This window comes from Oryza sativa, chromosome 3 (assembly GCF_034140825.1).
Source record: "Oryza sativa Japonica Group chromosome 3, ASM3414082v1".
In the NCBI taxonomy this organism is placed as follows: domain Eukaryota; kingdom Viridiplantae; phylum Streptophyta; class Magnoliopsida; order Poales; family Poaceae; genus Oryza; species Oryza sativa.
Genome location: NC_089037.1, coordinates 35,919,758 through 35,946,820, shown reverse-complemented (window position 1 = coordinate 35,946,820; position 27,063 = coordinate 35,919,758). Strand labels below are relative to the sequence as shown.

Below are 27,063 nucleotides of genomic sequence, written 5' to 3'. Positions count from 1 at the left end.
TTAGTACCTTAGATAATGTTATTTTTTATAAATTTAGTTAAACTTAATACTTTAAAAAAAAACAGACGGGAGTACTAGGAGACACGTGGACTCGGTAGCAACCCAACATGGTGCGCATCGCGTCACGGCTGCGCGCATATAGGCACAGTCCACTCTCCAGTCTCCATAGAGGGAGGCAAATTACTACATTATGGTGTTTAGTTATTTAGGTGTAAAATTATTAACTATACAGATACATATTTATACATATTTAAAGTATTAAACGTAAACTAATAACAAAACAAATTACAGATTTCACCTGTAAACTGTGAAATGAATTTATTAAGCCTAATTAATCCGTCATTAGTAAATGTTTACTGTAACATCACATTGTCAAATTATGGCATAATTAGGCTTAAAAGATTCGTCTCACAATTTACATGCAAACTGTGCAATTGGTTTTTTATATTTAATGTCTCGTGCATATGTATAAACATTTGATGTGATATTTTTGACCAAAAATTTTTTATCTAAACAAGGCCTTAGTCAAATCATATTGGTGCATTATTTAAAAGTATAACCAGCGTTCAGTAACTAGTACGGCATGTGTATCATCAAGTCACAGGCACCTAGCATGACTTGTTTTTGTTAATCCCACCTTCCGTCAGCTTCAAGCTTAAGCAGCTAAGCTGCACTTTCCGTCGAGATACGGACCTAAGTTTTGTTATCATACTAGTATTATACAATCGCTATTTTTAAATAGATATATTTTAAAATAACATTTAACCATTCATACTATTTTAAATAAAAATATGTAATTATAGTAAGGTATAAATCATATTTAAAGTTTCTTTAATGATAATACATGTTATAAAAAATAAATATTATTTATATAATTTTTTAAATAGAATAAATAGTCGAACATAACATCAAAAGTTAATAGCATTATCTATTTACATCTAGCTAAGCAAGTTGCAATGTGTACTATACAGTCATCATGCGTACCCCTCAGAATCTTTTTGGGACGAAGAGAGTATATCCGATCATCTGCTTTCCCGCGTCACTAAGTTTCTCTAGCTTCAAGTAGAGTGAATCTAGCAGCTGAAACTATACCAAACATGTCCTAACACTGGATGGGTCAAACATAGAATATCAAACATAGAATATAGTACATAATTGAAAAAGTTTGAACTTCCTATTCAAACGCATGGAAGAAGTTTGAGGCTTTGAGCCGCATGTGTACAAGCTCATTCGTGAACACAAAATAAACGCATACGAGACAATGTTCACAAAAACCGCTATAACTTACATTGTTTTTTTCTTTTCACTTTTCTTTTGTTACCAGATAGCTAATTCTGCTGGCAAATTGTTTTTACTTCCTCACAATTGACAACCGCGAACCACATTACAGGACAGAGATGCAGGCGTGCATCATATGAACAGAAAACACATCAGCGAGAAACACTACAAGATCATCGAGTCAGATACAAAGATGCTCCATTCCATTGCTAATCCTGAATAGTTTTACGATTGATATACCATAAACTTATTAATATTGCCGCCTTTCTTCTTCTGCAATAGCTACCAAATCCAGCTCAAGGATCTCACTCGCATTTTTGGGCTCTTGTGATCTCCCATACTGGAAGAAATTTCTCGCCTTCAATATACGCTTCAATCCGCTGGCTGGTATTTGCAATAGCGACCGTAAAATTCTCATTCTGAAGAGTATAGAGATACATTGCTCGTTCATCCTGGTAATTCATCACCGGGAATTTTTAATAAGAATAGGAACAGAAACTTAGCAGGCATAGACAAGTCTAGTAAAGAAAAAAAGAGGCTGATGCTACATGATGCACAAAATTACAGGATTAGCTATACCGTTTTCGTGTGCCGAAACATGTAAGTATCAGGACTTGCTACCTATGAGTTCGCAGGAATGAGACCAATAGTGACTAAGCTGAGACTTTGGCAGTGAACCAGGTAAGTTTATATGCAAAAACTATCACCACAGAATTGTTCCGTAAAATATCCCAGGCAGTGGCAAGTGATGCGTATTGAAAAGGTGTTCTCGATTATTAGGTACATGTGTAAGAATTTTGTTGGTTAATACCTCAGGGAGTTCCATATATTCATCAGGAGATATTTGAAGGAACTCTACGGCTGTTTGCCCAATGCACCAGGCAAAAACCTTTTCACTGTCATCTGCAATGGTCAAGTGAAGCTGAAAGCCATGTGTACATCCACTGATATGGCATGCGCACTTACAGAAGGAACACTGAAGTCCGCCTGATTGATCACTCACAACACACCCACAAAGATTGTGGAATAATAATACCTTCAAACTGTTGACATCGATGTGGTCAAGTCGAACATGGCATATCTGTTTATTAAGATATCAAACACAATCAGGATATTAGGAACGACAACACAAATGAAGAATGCAAAGTTCTTAAAACAAACAAAATAGGTACCAGAAAATACTTTCTAAAATGTCACTGATAACTCTGCGATTCCATCTAAAAGAACTAAAATGTAAATGCTTCAGAAGATGTCACAATAATAATGAAGACTTACATGTGTTCTATTAGTTGAATGGGGAAGATCTGACAAGAGTGACAAATTATGCAGGCATGTTGAATTAAGAAGCGCTGGCAGCAAGCTTATGTTAACAAATAGAGACCCTGGTTCCTTTTCAGTCCACGCGACTTCAAGCCTGTCACACCAAATAGTCCACCAACCAGAATTTTTCACCATCAAGCAATTATTGCGACATTTAAATTGTGAGCATATGAAATTAAAAGGAATATAGTGCTTACTTGTTTGTTGAACTCAAGGTACAAGTCAAACCAGACATGTACACCATATGACCAACACCTACCCTGCCTAGCGACCTGCATAAATATATCTATAAATGGATCGAATTGAAGTATAGTAGAGGCAGATGAGCTGGCATAGGAAATGACAATTTTGTAAAAAAAAAAAAGGTAACCTTATCTGAAGAACACTAAACAAAAATGATCGAATTTAGAACACTGAAGAGTCAATGCCACACTTTTAAATGGACCTTAATCTTTAAGAATTCATTACCCACAGGCTGTCAGGCAGAACATGGCATCAACATAAAAAAACCAGTGAACATAACATCAAATCTTTGTATAAGACCATGCAGACTTGCATACAGTGTACAATTTAGGTACCTCATGAATTTTCTAATCAGAATTCATCAGTTCATATAACAACAGCTCCAATCAGAAAAAAAAAAGATATGGTATAGACTTCAGAACATCGCGCGTTCACAGGAAATAGATAAAGAGGATGCACTTGGTTTTTCTTATGGCAGGATGCAATTGATTTGGTGCAATATAAAATGAATATCAAAGGCTCAGCATTGATTTGATAACAGAAACAGAAAATGACAAAACAATCAGTTCTTAGATGGAAGAAACTTGATGAATTCCTATTTCAATGATATCCTGCTCAGTGCAAAAGCAAATTGGATATTTATTTGCCAGGCTCCAAACTGTTTGAAACTTAGTACGTTGACCAGCTTTCTATATTTAAACCTAGCACACATTAACTCATCCAAACTACCAAAGCATATATGCCAGGATATTGCAAATTTGACACTCAACACTATGATCAGTACAAGAAGAATTTTGGTTTGTATTTCAAGTCAAATAATCCCGGTGATATTTTAAGTCAAATAAGCAAATCATTTTCAGACAAAATAGGGAATAGACAGTGGGAAAACTAGATCATTGCATAAGTACAAAAACTGATACCAGAGTCCAATGAAGTTAAGCTTCATCAGGACAACTCCTGTTGCATCTTCTATCTCCAAATAAAAGTAAGTGCCTGATGTACTTGCTTTGCAAACACTTGTTACCATGCCAAACAGACTAACTCCAACCATTTTATCATGAAGATCACTTACGTATACCTAAAAATTAGACATGTTATAGAAGCACACAGCAATGAATATATCACGGGAACTTTACTGCATGCATGATAATTGATAAATACTTTTATATGGTATAAAAGTTGCATTAGACTAAAAACAAACATGATCCACAGACCACGGGGCAAGAAAGACAGCATGTGTGTGTGTGTGTGTATAGCTACTATATGGCACCTTAAGGTGCTACCTATTAAACGGCACCTGACACAGTGATTTAGACCCACCAACTGCGCACACCCCCACCCCCCATCCTGAACCCACCTATGTTGACGTAATAGTTAAATTCTGACTACCATCCACGTGTCTTTTTTACCGTGTGTAGTCTTTTCTGCACCTATGCTTCATTGTACACTCATCAGAGTGGAGTAAAAAAATTACTACTGACTTTTACCTAAGGAAATAGATTATTCTACGTGTTGGTGAATTTTTACCATCCATACAGGGACTAATTGTACTACTGCACTGCAACCTTTTGTTTGTCCCTGAAAATGCTAATAGCAAAAACGAAAAATACAAAATACTGCAACATAAAATGAAAACTGCAGTTAAGTAAAAATATAACTAAAGGATATTGGTACCTAAAAATACAATTAATAGAAAAAAAGAAAAATACAATACTGCAACATTCAGTTAAGTAAAAATTTAACTATAGAAAATACAGTTAACAGAAAGAAAATGAAAAACACAGTTAAGTAAAAATATAACTGAAGGATGTTGGTGCTAGTTTCTGATAACTCTAGTACTTGATAGTAATTTTTTCACTAAGTTGATTTGATGGTGTGGGACCCATGGGAAAGTGACACATGGTGAGAGGCAGTTATTTTTTTACTGTGGTTGAGAAAGAGAACGGGAAGGTCGATCGGGTGGTGAGAACGGCAAAAGAGGAAGCGAAGGCGCTGAACTGGAGGCTTGAGGCCCGAGGGCGCTACCTATTCGATGGCGCGCTACGCACTACGTAGCATGACCGTGTATATATATATATATATATATATATATATATATATATATATATATATATATATATATATATATATATATATATATATATATATATATATATATATATATATATATATATATATATATATATATATATATATATATATATATATATATATATATATATATATATATATATATATATATATATATATATATATATTTCAATGATTTCCCTTTATTTCAAGGAATCAAGAATTTCAAATGCTGCTATAATAGTAGATGATCATGAAAAAGATGAAAACAACAAAATGATACGGGAAGCATGAAACATAGATACTTCTGAAAACATATTTCTACCAAGTAAAACAGCAGACCACACATATGTTTATGTTACTAGATATATTACACCTGCATTACTAAGAAGCCCATGGAATGAGAGCACAAGATGCACTTAAACAATATTACCGCAAATTATATACTAATAAATTACTACACATATTAGTCAGTAATAAGGGATCGAGTGCTAGTTTTCAGATGATTCATTCAGCACGTTAAGATAAACACAATAGTATTGCTTTGTTGATAATGAAGATCTGAACAATATAACTCGATGCAGATTAAACCATGAATAGAATCAGTCGTTATATGCTAAACCAATAAACCTTCAGTTCCCAAGCAAGTAAGCAACATAATAATTGGTACGTTTATCTGTAAAAATAAACTCAGAAAAATGAAGTTCAGGTTACTTACTCGAAATGGATATTTGCTGAAATCAACTGAACCATGCAAATCACGTGGTAATGTTACTTGTGAAGCCATATGATCACTTGGAACACATGACAATCGAGACCCTTGACTCCTTATTTGAGTAGGTGTAAGAAGTACCTAGCACACAATCATTTCCATCTTGGTCAAAAGGAGTAGTGCAAAAAGATGTAGCACCAAGATATTCATACCAACCTGTTCCTCCTGCTGAGCAATAGGCACCAAATAAACCTGTGTAGCACTGCCATATTCAAGGCAAAGTTCCTGAGACTCCTCATGATTATTGTGCACATAATTTGCAATAAAAGGTCTGTGCAGTGCAAGCATGCTCCCTACGCTAAAATAGAAAGTTTAGTTTACAATAACTTGAATGAGACATTTGGTACTTATATTGAGTGGAATAAACCTGAAAAGATTTGCAAGCAAAACCTGCTCCCCCCATAAAACAAATTTTATTTTTGCATCATCATTGTCAACAAGTACAATCTGCTTTCTTTCTGTAGATCCAAATGGTTCTAAAGACTCGATCTTTTCGATCCTACAGGGCAAAGAAATAGCAGTGTTACAAATCGTTCAAGGTCAAGTGATTTGGTTCATTCTATTCAACTTATATTCTCAACTGGATAGATAAGCTCTTCTTCTTCTTTTTACCAGAAATCATAGTGTTGGTAACTGAATGTGTTGTGCTAATATAGCCACAGCAGTACACATAGGGTGTGTTCAGAGGGCATTTTTGCAGCAGCAGCTGCGGCGGCAGAAGTTCAAAATTGCTGCGGCTTGAAGAGACTATGTACAGCAGCAGCTGCAGCAGCGATAGCTGCCGAACAGGGCGAATGTAAAAAATGTCACCATTAAAAACTAAAAAGTACAATATATCTAATATACCTGGCATAAAACGAATAGGAAATATTGTTTCTGTTCTCATCTAGCATCATAGATGAGAAAGAATACATGCAAAACTGTGCGGCAAGTAACATGGCATCTTCATCTTCCTCCTGTATAAATTAAACATGAGTCGAAACTAAATAGTGTGTGATATAGTACGAGAAAAAAAATTGAACCAGTTGCATCTAGCACTCCACAGCACAAATGCAAAATTTTAACTTCTACTAGCAGCTTAATACTAGTATTGAATCCTTATAAGAAGCAAGAAGTTAGCAGCTAGTTTACTGAGGGCTGAGTAAAGAACAATGAAATTGTTTAGTGTTTAGAAGATATTTTTGTAATCTATTATCACTGTGAACGATGAAGAACCATGAGGGATGAAAGTGAATTAAAAGAAAAAAGAAAATTGACCCAAGAAATGACAAGCTGAAAACAAAAAACATGTTGTGAACTCCACTTCCTTATAAACCTAAATGTGTTTCTTAGGTACCTCATCAAGTAACATCACCATATATTCTGTTGGCAAAATACGAGCATGGCCTGATCCCTCCATAGCTGTACGTAGGCAACATCCCGTGAGCATAACTTCTCGACCCTTCTTCAAGACATCATGCTGTCCAATGTAGTTGTAGTACCTAACATGAAAATTTAGAGTCAGTCCAGTAACAATTTTACCTTCATTCACTGATGGATTTCTAATGCATTATTAAGTAGCATTATCTAAGCAATAAATAGTCATACTCAGATCTACCTTCGGTGTAGATATAGATCGATAGTCGATGTGCTCCACATGTCTCCCAAGGTAAGCATGTATATGTTTGTACCTACAAGACAGTTTAGGAGGTAATCGAAGAAAATGCAAGTTAGCAGCCATATATAAAGTGCAAGTTCAAGCGATTAATTTTATCAGTACATTTATTCAAGGATCATGTTGGAAAAAATGATAATCCAATGATCAAGGATATTCATAAGATTTAACTTGTGCCCTTGTTGAGGAAAAATGACATAGAGAACTAATAGGCATTCTGTTTACTACTAAACATCCCTGCAGAGGACAAATATTCTGATACAATATAAAAATAGCTTGTAACACCACTCATAATCTTAATGAAATTTGGCTGGCCCAGGCTAAAAAATATAAAAATAGCTAACAGATATAGTTTCTTTGTTTGATAGAAGCAAAGTATAAGCATACCAGGAATGACAAACACATCAATGACAACAGCTTCAAGGACACTCTTAGGAGATAGGAAGTTCTTCTCATGGATAGAATCGATTGTGATGGTATTAGGAAGCCGCCTTCTTCTATTTCTTGTTTTTAGAAGATTGGTCAATTCAACTTTCCTCTTTGCGGTCAGAGACTTGCTTTGTTCTGTCCAAGACTAGCAAAAGCAGAAAATATTTAAAGGCTAATCCACATGTCCAATGCGAAAAGAAATGGTGAAAAAAAATGCAATCATGGATTTGAAATGGGTTTGCATTTGTTAGTCTGTACACAAGCAAGAAGCATGGATTGCCAAATTGTGTTATCCTTGGAAAAATAATATAAGCCACTTGCTTGAGCGGTGCCAGAATCTATGGGGGGTGATTAGTGAATAATTGCTTATGTATGCCCTTTTCTGTTTCGATATAGAGATCACATTGGTTCGACATTCTTCGATATATCCGGAATCGCATTCAGAACAAATTTGATTCTAACAACGAGCACAAGGCACAAATAGAAACTGTAACAGCTTGGAGAAAGAGTTGCATCCTCGAGATGTAGTTTGAATTCAAGTAAAAATGTCTAACCTGGAAGAGGTCGGAGAGCAGGATGGCGGCGGTGACGCCGCTGGAATAAGCGCAGCACGACTTGAGCACTTGCGCCACCGCCCACCCCCACGGCGGCCGCGCAGGCGCTGGCCCGGCGCCGGGGGACTCGTCGCCGTTTCCCCCGGAGGAGGAGGAGGAGAGCATGGAGATGGCGTAGTCGACGAACTCGAGGAACGCGCCCCCATCGGCGGAGGCGGCGGCAGAATCCATGGAACCCTAGACAGGAGGAAGGCGGGGGAGACGGCGAAGGCGAAGGAGACGGGCGCGAAAAAGAAAAAAAAAAACGAGATGGAGAGGAGAGTGAAGGAAGGAGCGCGGGAAAAGAGAGATCACGGATACGCGCGCGGAAGATACTGCTGCTATTTTACAGCGAGTTTTTGGGTCTTGCAACGTTGGACACCGAAATCAACGTCTTAAAAACAAAAACAAAACAAGAACAGAAAGTACGAAATAATTCGGAGCAGTTTCTTATAACCGTGTAATATTCACAAGCACAAAACTTAATTCTCTCTCTCAGTATTTTTTAAGCTAGGTTTTCCTACCTACAAAAACCCATGGTCCGTAATTACAATCATTTTGTTTTTGTTTGAGATAAATATAAAATTTTAAACCATTTCAATTCAGGTCCTGTTTGGCACAGTTCTAGATCTCAAATCCGCAGTAAATTTGAAGTTTCTATATTGAATTATAGTGGCTCAAAACTTTAAATTTCATACAAAATGAGAATAAAATGATTTATCCTAATGTTATCAATGTAATCTATGGATTTGTGGAGCAAGAAAAAAATCTTGGATCCAGAACTGTGTCAAAAAAGGCCTCAATTTACGGACTCCAAATCCAGTGTGAATCTGCTAAACAGAGCCAACCCATCTATGCCTCCTCTTGTTTCAAGTTATCCAAGTCTCAACTTAAAAAATTCAAGCCGAAGAGGACTGAAACTAAGGCAGTCACCTATGCATATGATTATGAGTGAAATGCACCACTAATACCACAACCTGTAAGGTGGGTGCAATTTAGTCATCCATCTTATAAAATGCTCAAACAAGTCACTCATCATGTTTTAGGGGTGCAAATAATATAAAACATGCGTCTTGTGGGTTGTTCGCAATGAAATTATGTGCTATGTTAATTTATTTTGTAAACATGGTCACACGATTCATAAATAAGCCAACATGCAATACTACCAATAGTAAAATCCAATTAAAAATAAATTTTGTTATTGACTGCCAAGCACAATATGGTCGTGTATATACATGAAAAATATGAGCGTTAATTTGTAATTTTAACGCTTGCCCTGCCCACATGGCTAAAAAATGCATGATGTTAGGACAATACGATCTCCAATTTGAAAACAAATAATCCATGTGACAATGTATTTGGTAAGATTTACACCATTGAAACAAGATGAGTGACTTAATTGAGCAATTTGCTAGATGAGTGACTAAACTGCACTCACCTCGCAAGTTGTGATACCAACGGTATATTTTACTCTATGATTATTATCAAGTAGTACAAATAATCACTAAACTAATGATCCCAGAAACTGTCCAGTGGATAATCAAGTAGAGATCAGCAGTTTTGTATGCTGCAGAATGTGGTGTCGATATCCGCTCAGAAAAAAGAAAAAGCAAATGTGGTGTGGATAGACAAACCTTTTTTCCTCAATACAAAAGAAACTAGCTTATGTAAACGAGAACAAATGAATCAATTAAAAAATACATGATAATCCTTAATAAAGCTCCCTCAACTCTAGGCAAAGTTCCAGCTTCAGGAATATGCACATTTATCCGATTCGTTTGAGGGGAAAACTGACAATTTAGAAGGTAGTCAGTTTTATGTGCAAAAGCCAAAGGGAAAAAAGAAAAAAAAACTGCTGCAGGAGGTTGTGGGCTGTTCACAATGGTATGGTTGATGAAACCATCAGAGTAGCGATTGTTGCCCACAGAAACTGATCATTCATGGTAGGATTAGCTCATAATCAATGATCTAAAGCACATCTGATGGATAGAGATTGCCCTTGTGAATGACCTTTAGCTAATTGGTCATAATTTATGAATAAGACGATGACAGTGATATCGTCATGGAAATGCCTGCGAACCTTCTTGTCAATCTTCATAAGGTCTGAATAACGCATCTCACGTTTCCGTGCTGCTTCATGGAGAGCTGCCTTTATGAGCCTTCTTGCACTTCCCTAAATTTAAAAAAGTGTTACCATCAAATAGAATAAATTATTATCCTATTTTAAGTCGTTAGGCAACAACCATGAAAATAATTACCATGCTAGTAGGTTGAAGCGCATACTGAACCAAATTTTCTACAGTTATTACTAGTACAAGAAAACCAGTGTATCAAATTGTCAACAGCACCAATTATCTTAATACTAGCTAGGTTAGGGCATAGCAGGAAATGCAAGCATGTGAATCATCAGGAGCAACCATATAGAAAACAAATATATAGCCAGGAAGACAAGTAATAGACTGCAGTCATTACACTGCAGCAAGTAATATGTCCCCAGTACTTATCAGAAAACTGGAGCTCCTTACATATAAGCAGTAACAATTCATTATTGGTATGGACCTACAATAACCCTGTCCAGTATACATCATCAGACAATGGTTATCATGACCAGACTGTTCCTGCCAGCAGCCCAGCACTACAGGAGAGCAATGATCCATTGAGAATGGTATTTTTGGCCCATTGCTGATACAGTCACAAGTCACGACACATGATTAAATAAATGGAAAAGATCACAGTAATAGGATGATCCTATTCCTAACTGCAAAGCATTCAAGGAAACAGCCGGCGATGTCAATATTTTTTTCCAGCTTGCAGGTTGTAACCCAGTGGATAACTGTGGACACTGGACATGGATTGCATGATAGTAAATACTTGCATCCAAAGCCGCACCCATCACCAAACAAAATAACTGAAAATTTCACGGCGCATGGCAACTAGATTTTATGCAGACTATGCTCATTTAGTTAATCACCAATCAAGTATATCAGCTTAATACTTTCTGAATTTGTTGTTTTAGAGGATACACATAGCACCCAATAAGTGTCTAGTCTAAATATTGCAATGCTTGGACAATGCTACCCAAAATACTAATGTCTAGATGCAAAACAGAACTTGAATTATACTGTCACCCTGTGGAACAAAACTAGCAATACAGAGGTTCAAGATCTGAAACTTTAATGCATACATTTGATTGTAAATATTATAGCAAAATACATCAAGGCATTATTTCCAGGTGAAATAAGGTTCCAAGGTTCACCGTTCATGTCCTGAAGCCTTAACAAAAAATTCAGTGGGAAAAACTCCGGTCATAAAATATTGCAAATTGTTTAAGATCACTTGGGCCTTGCTCGTTTAATCCTCAAGAGGAGGGAATTGGAGAGTATTGAGGGGCAATAATTCCACACCACAATATGTGTGGAATAAATTCCCTCCAAATCCCCCTCAATCCCCTTGTGAGAGGGATTAACTGAACAAGCCCTTAGGCAACAGCAGAGACCAGAATGTGAAGCAGTAGATAAACAAGTTAAATGTGCAGAATCTTACAGCTCGTTGATGGTTGTGCACAATCTCAACAGCCTGCTGATTACTCAGGTGTTCCCACAAACCATCGGAGGCAAATATGATGAAGCAATCACTTGGTTGAAGGCAACGTGCGATGATAGATGGGTTGGCACTCAATATAGGCCTGCTGAATGGTTCAGGGAGCCTGAACTTTGGTTTGATCTGTTCCGTGTTATACTGACTATGCTTTAGATATGCATCGCCTAATGATCTGGACACCTGCATTGCCCAATACATTTACTGAGAAGTGAAAAATATATATATTACAGATACAATATCCTGTTTCAGCAACAGGAAACTGAACAATGCGATAAAAACCAACCTGTATGATGCCCTTGACTCTCCAAACCCCATGTTTAAGAGCAACAATCTGAGGATCATCTGGGTGCTGAGCCATGAGCTCCTGCCTGACATCCTCTTCATTGGCGTTATGCTCACTGGACAGTTGCTCGGCGGTAATCTGACCAGCGCGACCAACCTTCTTCCCAAGAACGGCCCTGGAATCCCCGAGGTTGGCGACGAAGAGCGTCCTCTGGTGCACGACTCCGACGAGGCAGCACGTCCCGACGGTGGCCATGTCCGGCTGCGCCTCCCACATCCGCGAGACGACCGCGAGGAAGCCTTCCTCCGTGGCCAGGAACGCGTCCCTGATGGCGTCGGCCGTGACGCCCTCCGGCCCGGACGCGGCCTCTGCACGGATCAACCCTAAGTCGCGCGTTTCCGGCGGGGCGGCGGCGGGTAGGAAGGGCGAGGGGGGGCGGTGCTCACCTCGGAGGTTGGGGAGGAGGTGGTCGCAGGCGAAGCGGGCGGCGTCGGGGCCGGCGTGGCCGTCGAAGACGCCGATGCAGGTGGCGGCGAGGGGCGGCGGGCCCGACTCGACGCGGCACTGGTCCTCGAGCACGTGGTTCCCCTGCACGACGGCGACGGACAGCTCCCCGGCGTGGCACCGCGCGAGGTCCCGCCACCACAGCAGGCCATCCCTGCCCTCAGCAGCGGCCTGGTCCGCCGCGGCCGCCGCCGACGAAGACGACGACGACCGCGCGGGCGGCGCCGGTGACGTGGGCCAGACCCCGCCGCACGCGGAGAGCAGCCTAAGGAGCGCGCCCAGCATGCTCCCGCCACATCGCCGACCGGGGCGTCCCCGAGGCGGCGGCGCGAGACGGCGAGAGAGAGAAGGGGGGAGAAGCGAAGCGGAGCGGAGCGGAGAATGCGCGGAGGAAGGAATGCTTTTGGCACGGTGGTGGTGGTGGTGGTGTGCGATGCGAGTCGAGTGCGACGCGGAGGTCGCAATCGGTGTACGAGAAGGGGGAAAAAAATAGAAAAAAAGGAAAAGGTGAGGTCTCGGGTCGGGTTCGGTGCGACGCGGTGTTTGTGCGCGCCTGCCTGCTGCTGACTCCTCCGCTCCGCTCTTGAGGGAATTGGACGGCCGTCGTTTTTCTTTTTTTTTTCCTTTTTTTTTTGTCGATGAGTAGTGTAAAGTATTGGGAGTGGCCTCCACCCGTATATGATACGATGATGGCGGGGTCAGCGTATTGTACGTCGTTGTACCTATGCGCTCACCTGTCTCTTCTGCAGCTCATTAACAAATTGTGATCTTATTTTTATTTTAGCATTGGCTTCTGTCGACATCTGGAATTTATTTTAGATATTAGGTCCATCTTTTTTCTACTCTTGAATAGGATAGTATGCTGACAGAGTTTTAGTTCGTCCCCTTCTAGATACAAAATCGGAATTCTTATCATTCAAAGATAAGAAACAGAAAAGGTGATGCATATCGTTTATCTGATGAACTTACGCACGTTCCTATAAAAAAACAAATTGTATGCATAAAAATACAATTAGTATTGCTTGATATCTTTATTTATTTAGTGAGTGAATTACACTTTAGGCATGTCGAAATTTTACTTTAGACTACCTTTATATCATTTTTTTCTTTTTGTCAGTTTTTAGTTGTTTAGCCTTCCTCGCAGCAAAAATATTTGCCTTCGCATAGATGGAGAAGTTCGGCAGTATGCCGAAGCCAATATGCTTACAATCATTGATGTGCAGTGAAAAAATGTTCGCGGTAGCAATAACAAAAATATCTGATCCAAAGAAAAATATTGGTAAAATGGTGGTCCAAAATAAAATGTTACCAGCAAAAGATGACCTACATTCCAATTCACTCTTACTTATTTAAACTTTTATTATGGATTATTGTTGCATGCTTACACTAGGGTGAATTTGAGAGAAGAGGAAAATAGAAATTTGAGAAGATATGCAAGACGAAATAGAGTATAAACTATTTTAAACTTAAAAAATGGATTAATATGATTTTTTAAGCAACTTTCGTATATAAATTTTTTTTAAAAAATACACGGTTTAGTAGTTCGAGAAGCGTGCGCGCAGAAAATAAGACAAACTTTCTCACAATCTACTTGGGCCGTACGCTGCTAAGATAATTTGTGATTGATGTCATAGTAGTAGAGAAAACCATTAACATATGTCGCATGTGCACTGAAATTAATATTAGGTGCAAGTAATTCCATTCTCGACATGAACAAACTGTAATATATAAAGTGTTATGTTGATCGTTGTTGATGTTTAACCATGCTTTGCTATGACACTAATCATTTTATTCCACTAAAATTTCATTTCAATTTTCAAATTATTATATCTAATCGACATGCTATTTAGCCTCCTTCAAAATTCACAGATTACAAAATTTGTATTAAGTTCAATTCCATCTGAAAATACAAAGACCCTTCACGCCCTCGCACGAATCTCAAAGCCGAAGAAGGGTAACATACCAACCCACACACTGCCCCGCCGTTCCCAGATCTTCTCCTCCGTTGGATTGCGCACGGCAGAAGGGAATTTCTAGGGTTTAGGCAGCGAGCGTGGTGGGGAGCGATGGCTGCGGCGGGCGACGAGTCGGCGGCTGCCGCTGCGGCTGCGGCGGCGGCGGCGGGCGGTGCCGCCGCGGGGGAGGCGGCGGTTGACTCCAAGGACCTGCAGCAGCAGAGCAAGGCGCTGGACAAGCTCACCGACCGCGTCGAGGACCGCCAGCTCGATTCCTCCCGCGTCCAATCCGTACGTTTGGTTCATCTCCAACCTCAATCCCTTCTAGATTACTCATATTAGCGGCCTCATCAGCGTGGAACATGTATAGATTGATTGTCAATCCGTTCAGTGGCAAGCAACGGAGTGAAGAGCAGAGCTGGATAATTTAGATGTTTGGTAGACTCATGATGGTTCACTAATGTCTATTGGTAGACTCACCTCGTAATAGCCTTGCCTAGAGGAATTTCGTGCATTTTATTTTTTAGGTCCTTGTATTTCAGTTGTCACCTAAGTATTGATCCAATAATTACACATTTCACGTGCATCTTTAACCTGAGTAAGAACAGTGTGGCATTTTCAGTACAAAAGCCTCTAATCCCGTGTCATTGCTATTGTCTTCATGCACCTACTACAAGCACTGCCATCATCACAAGACGCCAAACTGTAGCCTGTAGAGCGATGAGCTTAAGACTTCAAATTCTGTTTGTGTAGAAAAGATCCTGTAATTTGTCCATCCCTGTTACAGGGTATGTTCTGCACATAAAAATCAAGACACACGGCAGATGATCTTGAGGCCAGAATGATGAAATCCTTTTTGCACGGTGGTGTGTGTGAGCCTGATTTTTTTTTCAAGTTCTTGGTGGGTGATAATGTTAGATAGATTAATGGGTATTTTGCAGGACAAATCAGGCTGATTTGTTTTTTTCATGGTTTTTAGCTATAATTTAGTCATGCTTGGCTTAAACATGAGCTTATTTTGAATCTGACTATTTTATTGGAATGCCAATAATTTTCCAGATATAAAGGTCCTCATAAATTTCTAATTATGGTATCAGTAATCCGTGTTTAGCCCTTGACACATGATCTGCTTACAAATATTTAAGGGATTATGTTGACACCAACTTGCCAATTAAGAAAGGTGTTTGTGCTTAATCGTCTCTTTCTTTTGCAGGCTATGGCAGCTCTTGCTTCTTCCAAAGAAGCTGATTGGAATGCCATGAGATTGAGGTCAGTGTACAAAACACCCATTATTTCTCCATTCTGACGATTAATACATTCCCTAGGAATTACCTATTCCTCTAAGCAGGTTTTATGGTGATTGCAGTTTTTTTCCTGAGTAGATGATGTTAGGTTGCCCTTTATTATGGTGAAAATATACTATTAAGACTTAATGTAAGCTAAACGACTAGAAACTGTGTGTGGAGGAAAGCAAACATGAAGTTTAATTTGAACAGTAGCTTTGCTTGCCAAAAATTTTAGCTTCATCTAAAAGCGTTATGATAAAGCCCTGGGGAAGGAAAACCAGACGACTTGCACCAGTTGCAGTCTTGATACCTCAATGGGGTAGTCTTTTAACCTGATGAAAGAACAAGCAAACGAAAAAAAGAATCCCAAACAGTATAAGCGCAACAAGAAGGAACAACTCATGCATGTTCTAAGTGGATATCTCCCTTTTATTTCTTGCAAATCTTTTGATTTAGCCTGATTCTGCATGATAGTATGATGCTATTTCTTCAAGTTATATAAACCCTCTTGTGAAATGAAGGCGATGCCCTTGAATAGGTTTGTGAGCTTTCTCATCATTGGATAAATGGGCTGACCCTGGTTTACTGAAAACATAGTTTGCATGTCGTATACGGTATATTGTTATTAGTTACATGTGGGAATGTCTTTGCTCTTCACCAGGGAAAAAGAATTAGCTGCCATCAAGATCAACCCTGCTGATGTTGAAATTATCGCTAACGAGCTTGAGGTGACCACCTTAAATCCTCATCAGATGATTGTTTTATAATGTTTTCAAATCCTGTTCTAATATATATTTGAACACACAGTTGGACAAGAAGATTGCAGAGAGAACACTACGGGAGCACAAAGGCGATGCTGTAGCTGCAGTCCGGTTCTTGCTTCGCTGATTCTTACACATTTTGCAAGATCTATACACCATATGAAGCAGCTGTAGTTTGCTATTGCTTGCTGCTGAGAGGAATTTCTGTATCCACAATGAAACGATCATATTTGGCATCTATGTAGAACTTTTTTTCCATGATGTTGCAAACTGGTCTCTGTTGTCTTCTTGTAAAACTTGGTTCACTCAGGAGTTTATTGCCGTTTATCCAAGGTCTTTCTATACCTTCTCAAGATGTTCTGATTTTTTTTGGATATCCTAAGCTCTGGTTCTGAATGACTGGAATGACCATAGAGCAAAAGAATAGCTGATAGATTATCCAAGATGAAGAGAAGATGACATTTAATTGTTTCGTACTTGTATGCTTTTATTACAACAAAGGTGAAGTGCCTTCAAAGGTAAGAAACATTCATCTGTACCACATGCCAAATTGTATCCATTTGATTGCCCTGCATCATTGGCACCTGCCTGTTTGCTACCACATTGTTGTGTACTGACAGCTTCTTGAGTTTGGGGCTGCAACTTTGCAATTCAATTTCTGGAAGACTGTCTGAAACGAAGCATTGAGATATCCAATTCTCTATACTCTTTGTATTGCCTAGTTGTCTTCTGTGGAAATTTGTGAGTTAACTCATACTCCCTTCGTTTCGAAATGTTTGACGCCGTTGACTTTTTAATACATGTTTGACCATTCGTCTTATTCAAAAAATTTAAGTAATTATTAATTATTTTTCTATCATTTGATTCATTGTTAAATATATTTTTATGTAGGCATATAATTTTACATATTTCACAAAAGTTTTTGAATAAAACGAACGGTCAAACATGTGCTAAAAAGTCAACGGTGTCAAATATTTCGAAATGGAGGGAGTATATAAGTTTAGAGAGCTGTTTAACGCTCATCTCGGAGAGATCACCTGATCAACAAATACTTACGTTGCTCTGACAGTTCAATTTTATCAAGATGACCTTAACTCGAATTTCTGATTAAGATTCTTTCCTGACATGCGGGCCCAACTCATGGACCCCTTGGCCCTTGTGCAGCGAGACCTTCACCGGCCGTACGTGGAGGGGGATAACTCCACGGGAGCATCCACGTGGCACGAGGCTTCTGCCTCCCCTGACCAAAAACACGTCGCTTTATACACGCGTCGCCCTCCTATTGGCCACGCTCCCGTATCCCAGTGCACTATTGGACAGCGGCCGTGGGCCATGCCATCCCACGTGTACACGCGCGGCTCGTCACTCCCCGTGGGCCAGGTTTGTCAGTGAAACATCCTCCCGTGCGGGTAACCACACCGCTCCGCCCTTTATTAAGCGCGGTGCATTTCGCGCTCGCTACCCATCTCATTTTCTCAGGTGGTTTTCTGGTTCAGTGGAGAAAAAAAAAGGTTAGAATTAGACTTCTTTGGAAGGTTCTAGAGGTTTCTAGATACCGCCGTCCCGGGGGGTGATGGCGATCCCCAGAAGGTCGGCGGCCGCCGTCGCTGCCGTGGTGGCGCTCGCGTCCGTGGCCGCTGTCGCCGGCGAGGTCTTCTTCCAGGAGAAGTTCGACGGTGAGTCGCCGGATCTAACAACCTGTGTCGTCGTGTAATGTGGATCCAGTAGACTGGTAATGCGTTTGAATTTTTTTCGTTGGTTCGTTGGATGATGACGTTGATCTGGTCAGTTTCTTAGCCTGTTCATGATGCATGATCCCGTTGTTTCCGTGGAATTCATCAGTGGCATTTGCGACGAAGCGAGTCTGAGGAATTCTGGAGTTCATGTGCCATCTCGTAACCGTTACTGTTTTGGCCTCGCGATCCACAGCTTTAGGATGTTCCCGTTTGCGGTTTCAAAAAAAAGATGTTCCCGTTTGCGTGGCGCACCGTTTTTGCTTCGCATGAATGGATCCATTTAGTTTTTTTTTTTTAACGGAAGGATCCATTTAGTTTCAGTAGTCTCAGTAGCGATCGCGTGCTTTCTACGCGTTCATTTCTCAGATCTCCGGAGAATTCGAAGGGAAAATAGGATTTCCTTTCGTGAAAAATTAAGGCCGGGGTTCAGGGTTTATTACTTGATTTTTTGAGAGATTATTTTTTTCCTCTTTTCCCTGATCCTGTTGGTGGATATGTAGAATATTAAAATTGGTTGGTTTCTGAATTCTGAATTGTGTGTGAAAACAGATGGATGGGAGGATCGGTGGGTCAAATCTGAGTGGAAGAAGGATGACAACAGGGCCGGCGAATGGAACCACACCTCCGGCAAGTGGTACGGCGACGCCGACGACAAGGGTGAGGATCGATGCACACACCACGCTGCTGATTTCGTTTTTTCTTCTTTTTTTTTTTCTGTTCAGGCATGTGCGAAGTTACTCTGCTTCTCTGTGCAGGTATCCAGACGTCAGAGGACTACAGATTCTACGCCATTTCGGCCAAGTACCCTGAGTTCAGCAGCAAGGACAAGACCCTCGTGCTGCAGTTCTCGGTGAAGCACGAGCAGAAGCTCGACTGCGGCGGCGGCTACGTGAAATTGCTCGGTGGCGACGTTGACCAGAAGAAGTTTGGTGGCGAGACGCCGTACAGGTGATGGTTTAATTTGATCACTTCGCATTCCCCTCTGTGTGCTCATTTCAGAGCGCAACATCTTTGATTGATCAGTTTCTTTTGAAATTGCAGCATCATGTTTGGACCAGATATCTGCGGGTATGCCACCAAGAAGGTTCACGCTATCCTTACAAAGAACGGCAAGAACCATCTAATCAAGAAGGACGTGCCATGCAAGACCGATCAACTGACGCACGTCTACACCTTGATCATCCGTCCTGACGCCAAATACAGCATTCTGATCGATAACACTGAGAAGCAAACTGGAAGCATCTATGATGATTGGAACATTATTCCTCCAAAGAATAAGAGGGATCCTGAAGCCAAGAAGGTAACTTAGAGATAATTCACTGGTTGTTCTGACTTCTGAATAGGCTGTCTATGCTCTTCTATTTTTACAGAGGTCATAACTTATATGGTAATATGTTACTGTTTGCAGCCAGAAGACTGGGACGACAATGAATACATTCCTGATCCTGAGGACAAGAAGCCTGAGGTTGCTTTCCTTTGTTTGTGCAACTTTAGATGATATTTCTGTCTGAAGATTAATTGAGTTTTTACTAATACCACTCTACTGAGATTCTGCATGAAAATGGGTGGCAATACTGCACTGTATGTTGTGAGCTTGCTGCTACTCAGATAGCAGCAGAGTACATTGCACTACCCATTTTATTTTGAGTAAATCTAACCACACTACCACAGCACAGCATTATAAATTTCTAAACTGAACTATATATACTGTTATTTTCCCTTGATGCTTCTCTCTGATGGTTTCTTTTACTTATGAATAATTGTCGTTTGAAGGGCTATGATGATATCCCTAAGGAAATTACTGACCCAGAAGCAACTAAGGTATGTGTTGCCATTTTTATTTTAAATGGACATTTTCCATTCTTCTCATACAAGTTCGATGAGATGCATCAACCAGTATGCGATTTCACATCATTTTGTCCAACATGCAACTTCACATTATGCAATCTGTACAGCCTGAGGACTGGGATGATGAGGAAGATGGAGAATGGACAGCTCCAACCATTCCAAACCCTGAGTACAAGGGACCATGGAACCAAAAGGTATGAGTGTGACTGAATAGTTCATTTACTCTAGACAAGCTAGGTTCAGCATCACGATTACTCACTAATTGCATGAAATTTTGTGTGTTTAGAAACTTAAGAACCCTAATTACAAGGGCAAATGGAAGGCACCATTGATCCCCAACCCAGGTATACACCAAACATATTTTTTCTAGAAAGAAACAAGGTAATCCAGCGATTTGTATATGCTTTTATCGCTCATGTGAATTCCTTTCTTGTTTGTGCAGATTACAAGGATGATCCTTACATCTACGCTTTTGATAGTTTGAACCACATTGGCATTGAGCTGTGGCAGGTTAGTGCTGAATTCCATGAAACTGAAATTAATTTCTGTAGTTCTGTTGAAACATTAATAATTCAATGTATTGGTAACAGGTTAAGTCGGGAACTTTGTTTGACAACATTCTTATCACTGATGACCCTGAGTATGCCAAGAAATTTGCAGAAGAAACCTGGGCCAAGCATAAAGATGTGTGTTGTCTTATCTTTGGTGCACATTACTGTTTTATTTTGTTTCAGTTTCTAGTTGTGAAGAATTAAATCGTGATTTGTCTGTGTAGGCTGAGAAAGCCGCCTTTGATGAAGCTGAGAAGAAGAGGCTTGAGGAGGTAGGCAGGAAATTTTCTTTTTCTGAGCCATATCTTGCTGTTGCTTCTTGTTTGAACTATAGATGCAGAAAATAACCTGTAATACATGACAGAACTAACAAAAGCATTTTTCAGCTCTAACTTTTAATTGTTCCTTCTTGCTAGGAATCTGCAAACTCTAAAATCGACGACAGCGACGACGACGCTAGTGTAAGCTCCAGACCGCGCTAGATACAGTATACACTAACCTTGTGCTAAACACCATGCCATAATTTGTATGTCAGGATGATGAGGATGAGGCGGACGATGACAAGGCTGATGTCGTTGCTGAGCAGACCAAGGACAAGGGTGATGAGAAACCGCAGGACATCAAGGTCTCTGCTGATGAGAAGCCAAAGAGCAGCAAGGATGATTCTTCCGCTGCGAAGAAGGACGAGCTTTAGATATTTTATTATTATTAGATGATAATATGTCATGACGAAGAGGCAACTGAATCAGGTGTTGGTGCTAAATATTTCCTAAGCAGGGGATCAGAGAAGAGGAGCAGAGAAGCTTGTGCTAGTTTTAACTGGTTTCTTTACTTGCTTGCTTGAGGGCTGAACAGTACACTTGCTTGTACGTTGGGCAGCACACCATCATCAGTCTATACACATGCACTGGCTTTCTATTTATAGGCTTGATAAACCGATATGTAAGAAGCTTCAGGACCTAGCTAGAGACTTGTAGTACTACTACATTGTCAAACTTCACTGGTACTAGTACTACTGTAAAATCACATCATGCATGTCTACACACTACACTGTTCTAGAAAATTTATAGAGCAAGGACTTCAACCTTGACTTTAGTTTCACGAGTAGTAGAGAGGGTTAGAGAGTAGGCTGGTATGTTCTAGAAATAAATTAACTCCAACAAACTCCCCCTTAATTTATTTCTTGCAAACTCCGATGAGCTCTCTGTCGCGGACAAATTTTTCTTTGGATAAAGCCTTGGTAAATATATCTGCCAACTGCTCATCAGTTCGGCAAAATTCCAATTTAACTTCCTGGCGATCAACTGCTTCCCGGATATAATGATACTTGATAGCAATATGTTTCGTCCTGTCATGACTGACTGGATTTTCGCTGATCGCAATTGCAGACTTACTGTCGCAATAAATTGTAGTAGGCTGATATTGCTTCTCGCCCAGATCTTCCATAATTCTCCTCAACCAAACAACTTGTGAAACAGCTTTTGATGCTGCTACATATTCTGCTTCGGCTGAAGATAAAGCGACAATATTTTGTTTTTTTGTAGACCAGGAGCACATACCTGAACCAAGTGAGAAAGCGTAGCCTGATGTGCTCTTCATATCGTCAAGACATCCAGCCCAGTCACTGTCCGTGTAGCCAATTAATTTTGATTCTTTAACTGGCTTATACCATATACCATAATCTGCGGTCCCTTTGATATACCGCAAAACTCTCTTTGCAGCGGTAAAATTTAATTGACTTGGGCTAGACATATATCTTGATAATAAACTTGCCGCAAACATAATATCCGGTCGTGTTGCGGTCAAATATAATAAACTTCCAACTAAGCTTCTGTAAATTGTTGGATCTGCCTTATCAGCTCCATCTCTAGCCTTTTGCTTTTCATTTGGCAACAAGGGGGTTGTAACTGACTTGCAGTTATCCATCTTAAATTTCTTCAGAATATTTTCAGCATATTTCCTTTGTGATATAAATATTCCTTCATCACTTTGATGCACTTCCATACCGAGAAAATAGTGGAGCAAGCCCAGATCACTCATTTCATATGTATGCATCATATCTTTTTTAAAGTCTTGCATCATCTTCTCACTATTGCCAGTATATATCAAATCGTCAACATAGAGTGAGACGATTAGGATATCCGTACCTGTTTTGTTGACATATAGAGTAGGCTCACTTATGCTCTTGGCAAATCCTTTCTGAATAAAGTACTTGTCAATTTGACTATACCACGCTCTAGGCGCTTGCTTTAATCCATATAAAGCCTTCTTGAGTCTGAATACCTTATTTTCTCCCCCTTGGACTGAAAACCCTTCAGGTTGTTCAACATAGATTTCTTCATCAAGATAACCATTTAAGAAAGCCGATTTAACATCAAGTTGATATATCTTCCACCTCTTTTGAGCTGCTAGAGCAATTATGGTACGAATTGTCTCTAGCCTGGCAACAGGAGCATATGTCTCATAATAATCAATCCCAGGCTTTTGCTTAAAGCCTTTTGCCACAAGTCTTGCCTTGTATTTCTGAACTGAGCCATCTGGATTTAATTTTGTCTTATAAACCCACTTAACTCCAATAACTTCTCTGTCCCTAGGACGATCAACCAACTCCCATGTATTATTTTTCTCAATCATATGAATCTCATCTTCCATGGCCTTTATCCAATTATCATGTTTTTCTGCTTCTTGGAAACTTTGTGGCTCAACAACTGAATAATTGCAAAATTCATGTTGTTCTGACCCTCTTTGTTGAGAAGTAGATTCTAATAATTCAACCATACTTCTTACCCGTCTTGGAGCTGATTCCGGTGTAGAAATTTGCTCTTCACTGCTCGGGCTTGAATCTGAACTAGCACTTGAGCTTGACATTGGACTTGATGGCTGTGGACTTGGAGTATGATCTTCCACTTCATGAGTGCCATGCATATGTGGTTGGCCTAGTGTGATGGTAGTGGTTGGCAATAATGGAGTACTAGAGGCTTCTGGAGACTTCCAGTTCCATGTAGCACTCTCATCAAAAATCGCATCTCTGCTAATGATAATTTTCTTTTTCTCCAAATTATAAAGTCTATAGCCTTTGATACCATCAGCATAGCCAACAAATATGCACCGATCACTTTTATTATCAAATTTTACTCTCTTTTGTGCTGGCACTTGAGCATAGCAAATGCAACCAAATACTCTCATATGACCAATGACAGGCTTTTTACCATACCAAGCTTCAAAAGGTGTACGGTTTGTTACTGCCTTGGTAGGACTTCTATTTAAAATATAAACTGCAGTATTAACTGCTTCAGCCCAGAAAGATTTAGGCATACCTTTGTCTTGGAGCATAGAATTGGCCATATCATTGATCGTCCGATTTTTCCGTTCTGCAACTCCATTTTGTTGAGCACTATAGCCTGCCGTTAGCTGTCTTCGGATGCCAGCATTTTCACAATATTTCTCAAATTCTTTTGAGATATATTCTCTTCCTTGATCGCTGCGCAATACTTTAATTTTTCGATTACTCTGATTTTCCACCATGGCCTTGAATTTTTTGAATATCTCCAAGGCTGCAGATTTTTCTTTTAGAAAATATACCCAGATCATTCTTGTATAATCATCGATAAATGTGATAAAGTACCAATTTCCTCCTTCTGAAATTGTTGGCACTTTACCAACTATATCAGCGTGCACTAGTTCCAATGGTGCACTTGCTCTCCAAGCTCCACTGTGGGGAAAAGAAGCCCGGATTTGTTTTCCAAATACACAACCTTCACATGGGTCAGACTTGAGAGTAATAAATGGAAGGCCTTGAACCATACCTTTTGTCCTGAGTAGCTTCAATGCTCTGTAATTAAGATGACCCATTCTTTTGTGCCATAAATCGGAAATATCAACTTCACTTCTGAGAGCCATTTGAGTTGTATGATTCATCCTTAATAGAAAATTTCTATTCTTCTCCATATTTATTTTAGCGACCAGACGATTATTTTTACGGTCCAATATTTTGCAAGAAAAATCTTCAAAATAAACCGCGTACCCGTGTTCTAGAAGCTGCCCAATACTTAGCAAATTTTGCTTTAAATCGGGTACCAACAAAACATCTTTTATAAATTTTGGACCGTCTGCTGTTTGAACAGCAACCGTACCTTTGCCTTCACTTTGGGCTATAGAGCCATTTCCCATGTGGATCTTTGCATGATACGATGAATCCATTTCTCGAAATAAATTTGGATCAGCGGCCATATGGTTTGTACAACCACTGTCAATAACCCAAACATCATCTTTTTCTTCTTGAGCAGTATGGCAAGAGAAAACCATTTCTTCAGATTTTTCCTTTTCTTGTGAAAAATTAGCCCGATTAATTTCTCGAGTTCTGCAATATTTTGCAATATGGCCCTTTCTTTTGCACTTGTTGCAGGTCATTTTCTTCCAGCACATATCTGTAGTATGACTAGATTTTTGGCAAATGTCACACCACAAATTTGAACTGGACGTACCTTTTTCTCTTCTCTCTTGACCATCTTCCTTCTGCCTGGAAAAGCCATTTTTCTGAAAATAACCACGGTCTCGCATTGGAAATCCATTTTTTTGAAAATTTCCGCGAAACCTTGAGTTTTGAGGCCTGAAGCTCAACTTTGACTGAAATGCATTTTCAATAGAGCTCCCTTCGCGCTGAAGCTTTCTTTCTTCATGAGATTCCAACGAGTCTTTCGACAAGTCTTTCGACTCCTCAATAGCAGCAACAATGTACTCGTATTTTTCAGGCAGACTGATTAAAATTTTCTCCACAACCTTCTGGTCGTTTATATCTTCACCATAGAGGCGCATCTGATTAACGATCTCAATAACTCTTGAGAAATAGTCTTTTACCTTCTCTGACTCCTTCATTAGCAAATTCTGAAATTGTCTTCTCAAGGTTTGAAGCTTCACCGCAAGTACCTTCTGAGATCCTTGAAACTCCTCCTTCAACTTGTCCCATGCTTCCTTGGATTTCTTGGCGCCAATAATACGTGGAAATAGACTTTCCGCAACTCCTTGTTGGATCAAGAACAAGGCCTTGGCGTCCGACATCCGATCCTCTGCCAAAGACTTTTTCTGTTCCGCCGTAAGAGTTTCTCCAGCGGAATACTCTTGATAGCCATTCTCAACAATATCCCACAATCCTTGAGATAGCAGCAGCGTCCGCATCTTGATGCTCCATATATCATAATTTTCTCCTGCAAATACAGGAACCATAGACTGCGCCATTGTGGCGCCCGAACTTGAAGCCATACTTGTAGCTTCAATTGACAATACCGATACGCCGTGCTACTCTGTCACGCCCTACTCGAACCTGGGCGCTCTGATACCAGTTGTTGGTGCTAAATATTTCCTAAGCAGGGGATCAGAGAAGAGGAGCAGAGAAGCTTGTGCTAGTTTTAACTGGTTTCTTTACTTGCTTGCTTGAGGACTGAACAGTACACTTGCTTGTACGTTGGGCAGCACACCATCATCAGTCTATACACATGCACTGGCTTTCTATTTATAGGCTTGATAAACTGATATGTAGGAAGCTTCAGGACCTAGCTAGAGACTTGTAGTACTACTACATTGTCAAACTTCACTGGTACTAGTACTACTGTAAAATCACATCATGCATGTCTACACACTACACTGTTCTAGAAAATTTATAGAGCAAGGACTTCAACCTTGACTTTAGTTTCACGAGTAGTAGAGAGGGTTAGAGAGTAGGCTGGTATGTTCTAGAAATAAATTAACTCCAACATCAGGAAGTTGCCATTTCTTCCTTTGTGTGTGTGTTTGGTCAGAGTGATTAGAGGAAAGTCCATGAATTTTTAGCACTACTAGAGACATTGCTGAGAGGAAAAGGAGTAACGCAATCTCTTTTTTATCTGATAAATGGAATATCCAAAAGTCATTGAGCAGCTAGCGAGTTCGTCTCATAACTCTGCATCCGGGCGGCATACCTGAATCTTAATGGGACTTACAAAATTTCCTACTACTATTGAGCAATCCTTTTTATTCTGATCTAGTGAATTCAATTAGACGCACAGAAATAATCAATCTGTCTGACTAAACAACACATCGAGGATTAGTGACAGTAATTACGAGAGTTCTGTACTTCTGTTCATCGCAATGGGAATCTTTACATCTCGAGGACCAAAGCTAGGTAGCTAGCTACTCCCTCCGTTT

General features: G+C 39.9%; 4 protein-coding genes across 7 annotated transcripts; 2 read left to right on the top strand and 2 right to left on the bottom strand.

Moving 5' to 3' along the window:
• Nucleotides 1–1,244: 1,244 nt before the first annotated feature.
• Nucleotides 1,245–8,631, bottom strand: LOC124500712 (uncharacterized). 2 transcript variants are annotated; one of them, XM_066308104.1, is made up of 13 exons: nt 8,321–8,631; nt 7,725–7,911; nt 7,281–7,353; nt 7,020–7,164; nt 6,530–6,639; nt 6,051–6,182; nt 5,840–5,885; nt 5,630–5,764; nt 3,762–3,919; nt 2,796–2,870; nt 2,554–2,692; nt 2,090–2,359; nt 1,245–1,730 (listed from the first exon to the last, which is right to left on the bottom strand). In XM_066308104.1, the coding sequence occupies exons 1-13, from the start codon at nt 8,549–8,551 to the stop codon at nt 1,584–1,586; spliced, it is 1,848 nt and encodes a 615-aa protein (XP_066164201.1). In that variant the 5' UTR covers nt 8,552–8,631; the 3' UTR covers nt 1,245–1,583. The 2 variants fall into 2 exon arrangements, with proteins under 2 accessions (XP_066164201.1, NP_001389244.1); NM_001402315.1 differs by having other exon boundaries at nt 1,320–1,730; nt 5,840–5,981.
• A 1,349-nt stretch (nt 8,632–9,980) lies between these two features.
• LOC4334678 (Probable protein phosphatase 2C 36) lies at nt 9,981–13,206 on the bottom strand. Of its 2 annotated transcripts, none has more exons than XM_066308194.1 (4): nt 12,689–13,206; nt 12,243–12,610; nt 11,903–12,139; nt 9,981–10,527 (listed from the first exon to the last, which is right to left on the bottom strand). In XM_066308194.1, exons 1-4 carry the CDS (start codon nt 13,029–13,031, stop codon nt 10,495–10,497), a joined length of 981 nt encoding a protein of 326 aa, XP_066164291.1. In that variant the 5' UTR covers nt 13,032–13,206; the 3' UTR covers nt 9,981–10,494. The 2 variants fall into 2 exon arrangements, with proteins under 2 accessions (XP_066164291.1, NP_001389245.1); NM_001402316.1 differs by having other exon boundaries at nt 10,001–10,532; nt 12,689–13,156.
• A 1,530-nt stretch (nt 13,207–14,736) lies between these two features.
• Nucleotides 14,737–17,092, top strand: LOC4334676 (uncharacterized). Its single transcript, XM_015773183.3, has 4 exons — nt 14,737–14,992; nt 15,915–15,970; nt 16,649–16,715; nt 16,795–17,092. The coding sequence occupies exons 1-4, from the start codon at nt 14,813–14,815 to the stop codon at nt 16,873–16,875; spliced, it is 384 nt and encodes a 127-aa protein (XP_015628669.1). The 5' UTR covers nt 14,737–14,812; the 3' UTR covers nt 16,876–17,092.
• A 1,116-nt stretch (nt 17,093–18,208) lies between these two features.
• On the top strand, nt 18,209–26,883 carry LOC4334675 (calreticulin-like). Of its 2 annotated transcripts, XR_010740286.1 has the most exons (14): nt 18,209–18,424; nt 19,034–19,141; nt 19,240–19,432; nt 19,526–19,784; nt 19,893–19,949; nt 20,258–20,305; nt 20,440–20,526; nt 20,619–20,676; nt 20,775–20,842; nt 20,923–21,018; nt 21,108–21,155; nt 21,300–21,344; nt 21,419–21,632; nt 26,640–26,883. XR_010740286.1 is itself a non-coding variant. In XM_015773252.3 (13 exons), exons 1-13 carry the CDS (start codon nt 18,322–18,324, stop codon nt 21,575–21,577), a joined length of 1,329 nt encoding a protein of 442 aa, XP_015628738.1. In that variant the 5' UTR covers nt 18,209–18,321; the 3' UTR covers nt 21,578–21,805. The 2 variants fall into 2 exon arrangements, 1 of the variants encoding a protein (XP_015628738.1); XM_015773252.3 differs by lacking the exon at nt 26,640–26,883 and having other exon boundaries at nt 21,419–21,805.
• The last annotated feature ends 180 nt before the right edge of the window (nt 26,884–27,063 follow it).

Coding starts and splice junctions, on each gene's coding strand:
- LOC4334675 (XM_015773252.3), top strand. CDS start 18,322: ATGGCGATCCCCAGAAGGTCGGCGGCCGCCGTCGCTGCCGTGGTGGCG. Junction 21,019..21,107: donor CCTGGGCCAAGCATAAAGAT/GTGTGTTGTCTT, acceptor TTGTCTGTGTAG/GCTGAGAAAGCCGCCTTTGA. Junction 21,345..21,418: donor ACAGCGACGACGACGCTAGT/GTAAGCTCCAGA, acceptor TTTGTATGTCAG/GATGATGAGGATGAGGCGGA.
- LOC124500712 (NM_001402315.1), bottom strand. CDS start 8,551: ATGGATTCTGCCGCCGCCTCCGCCGATGGGGGCGCGTTCCTCGAGTTC. Junction 2,360..2,553: donor ATTCAACTAATAGAACACAT/GTAAGTCTTCAT, acceptor CTTAATAAACAG/ATATGCCATGTTCGACTTGA. Junction 1,731..2,089: donor AATATATGGAACTCCCTGAG/GTATTAACCAAC, acceptor ATGAATTACCAG/GATGAACGAGCAATGTATCT.
- LOC4334678 (NM_001402316.1), bottom strand. CDS start 13,031: ATGCTGGGCGCGCTCCTTAGGCTGCTCTCCGCGTGCGGCGGGGTCTGG. Junction 12,611..12,688: donor CCTCCTCCCCAACCTCCGAG/GTGAGCACCGCC, acceptor TGATCCGTGCAG/AGGCCGCGTCCGGGCCGGAG. Junction 12,140..12,242: donor GAGTCAAGGGCATCATACAG/GTTGGTTTTTAT, acceptor TGGGCAATGCAG/GTGTCCAGATCATTAGGCGA.
- LOC4334676 (XM_015773183.3), top strand. CDS start 14,813: ATGGCTGCGGCGGGCGACGAGTCGGCGGCTGCCGCTGCGGCTGCGGCG. Junction 14,993..15,914: donor ATTCCTCCCGCGTCCAATCC/GTACGTTTGGTT, acceptor TTTCTTTTGCAG/GCTATGGCAGCTCTTGCTTC. Junction 15,971..16,648: donor TGGAATGCCATGAGATTGAG/GTCAGTGTACAA, acceptor GCTCTTCACCAG/GGAAAAAGAATTAGCTGCCA.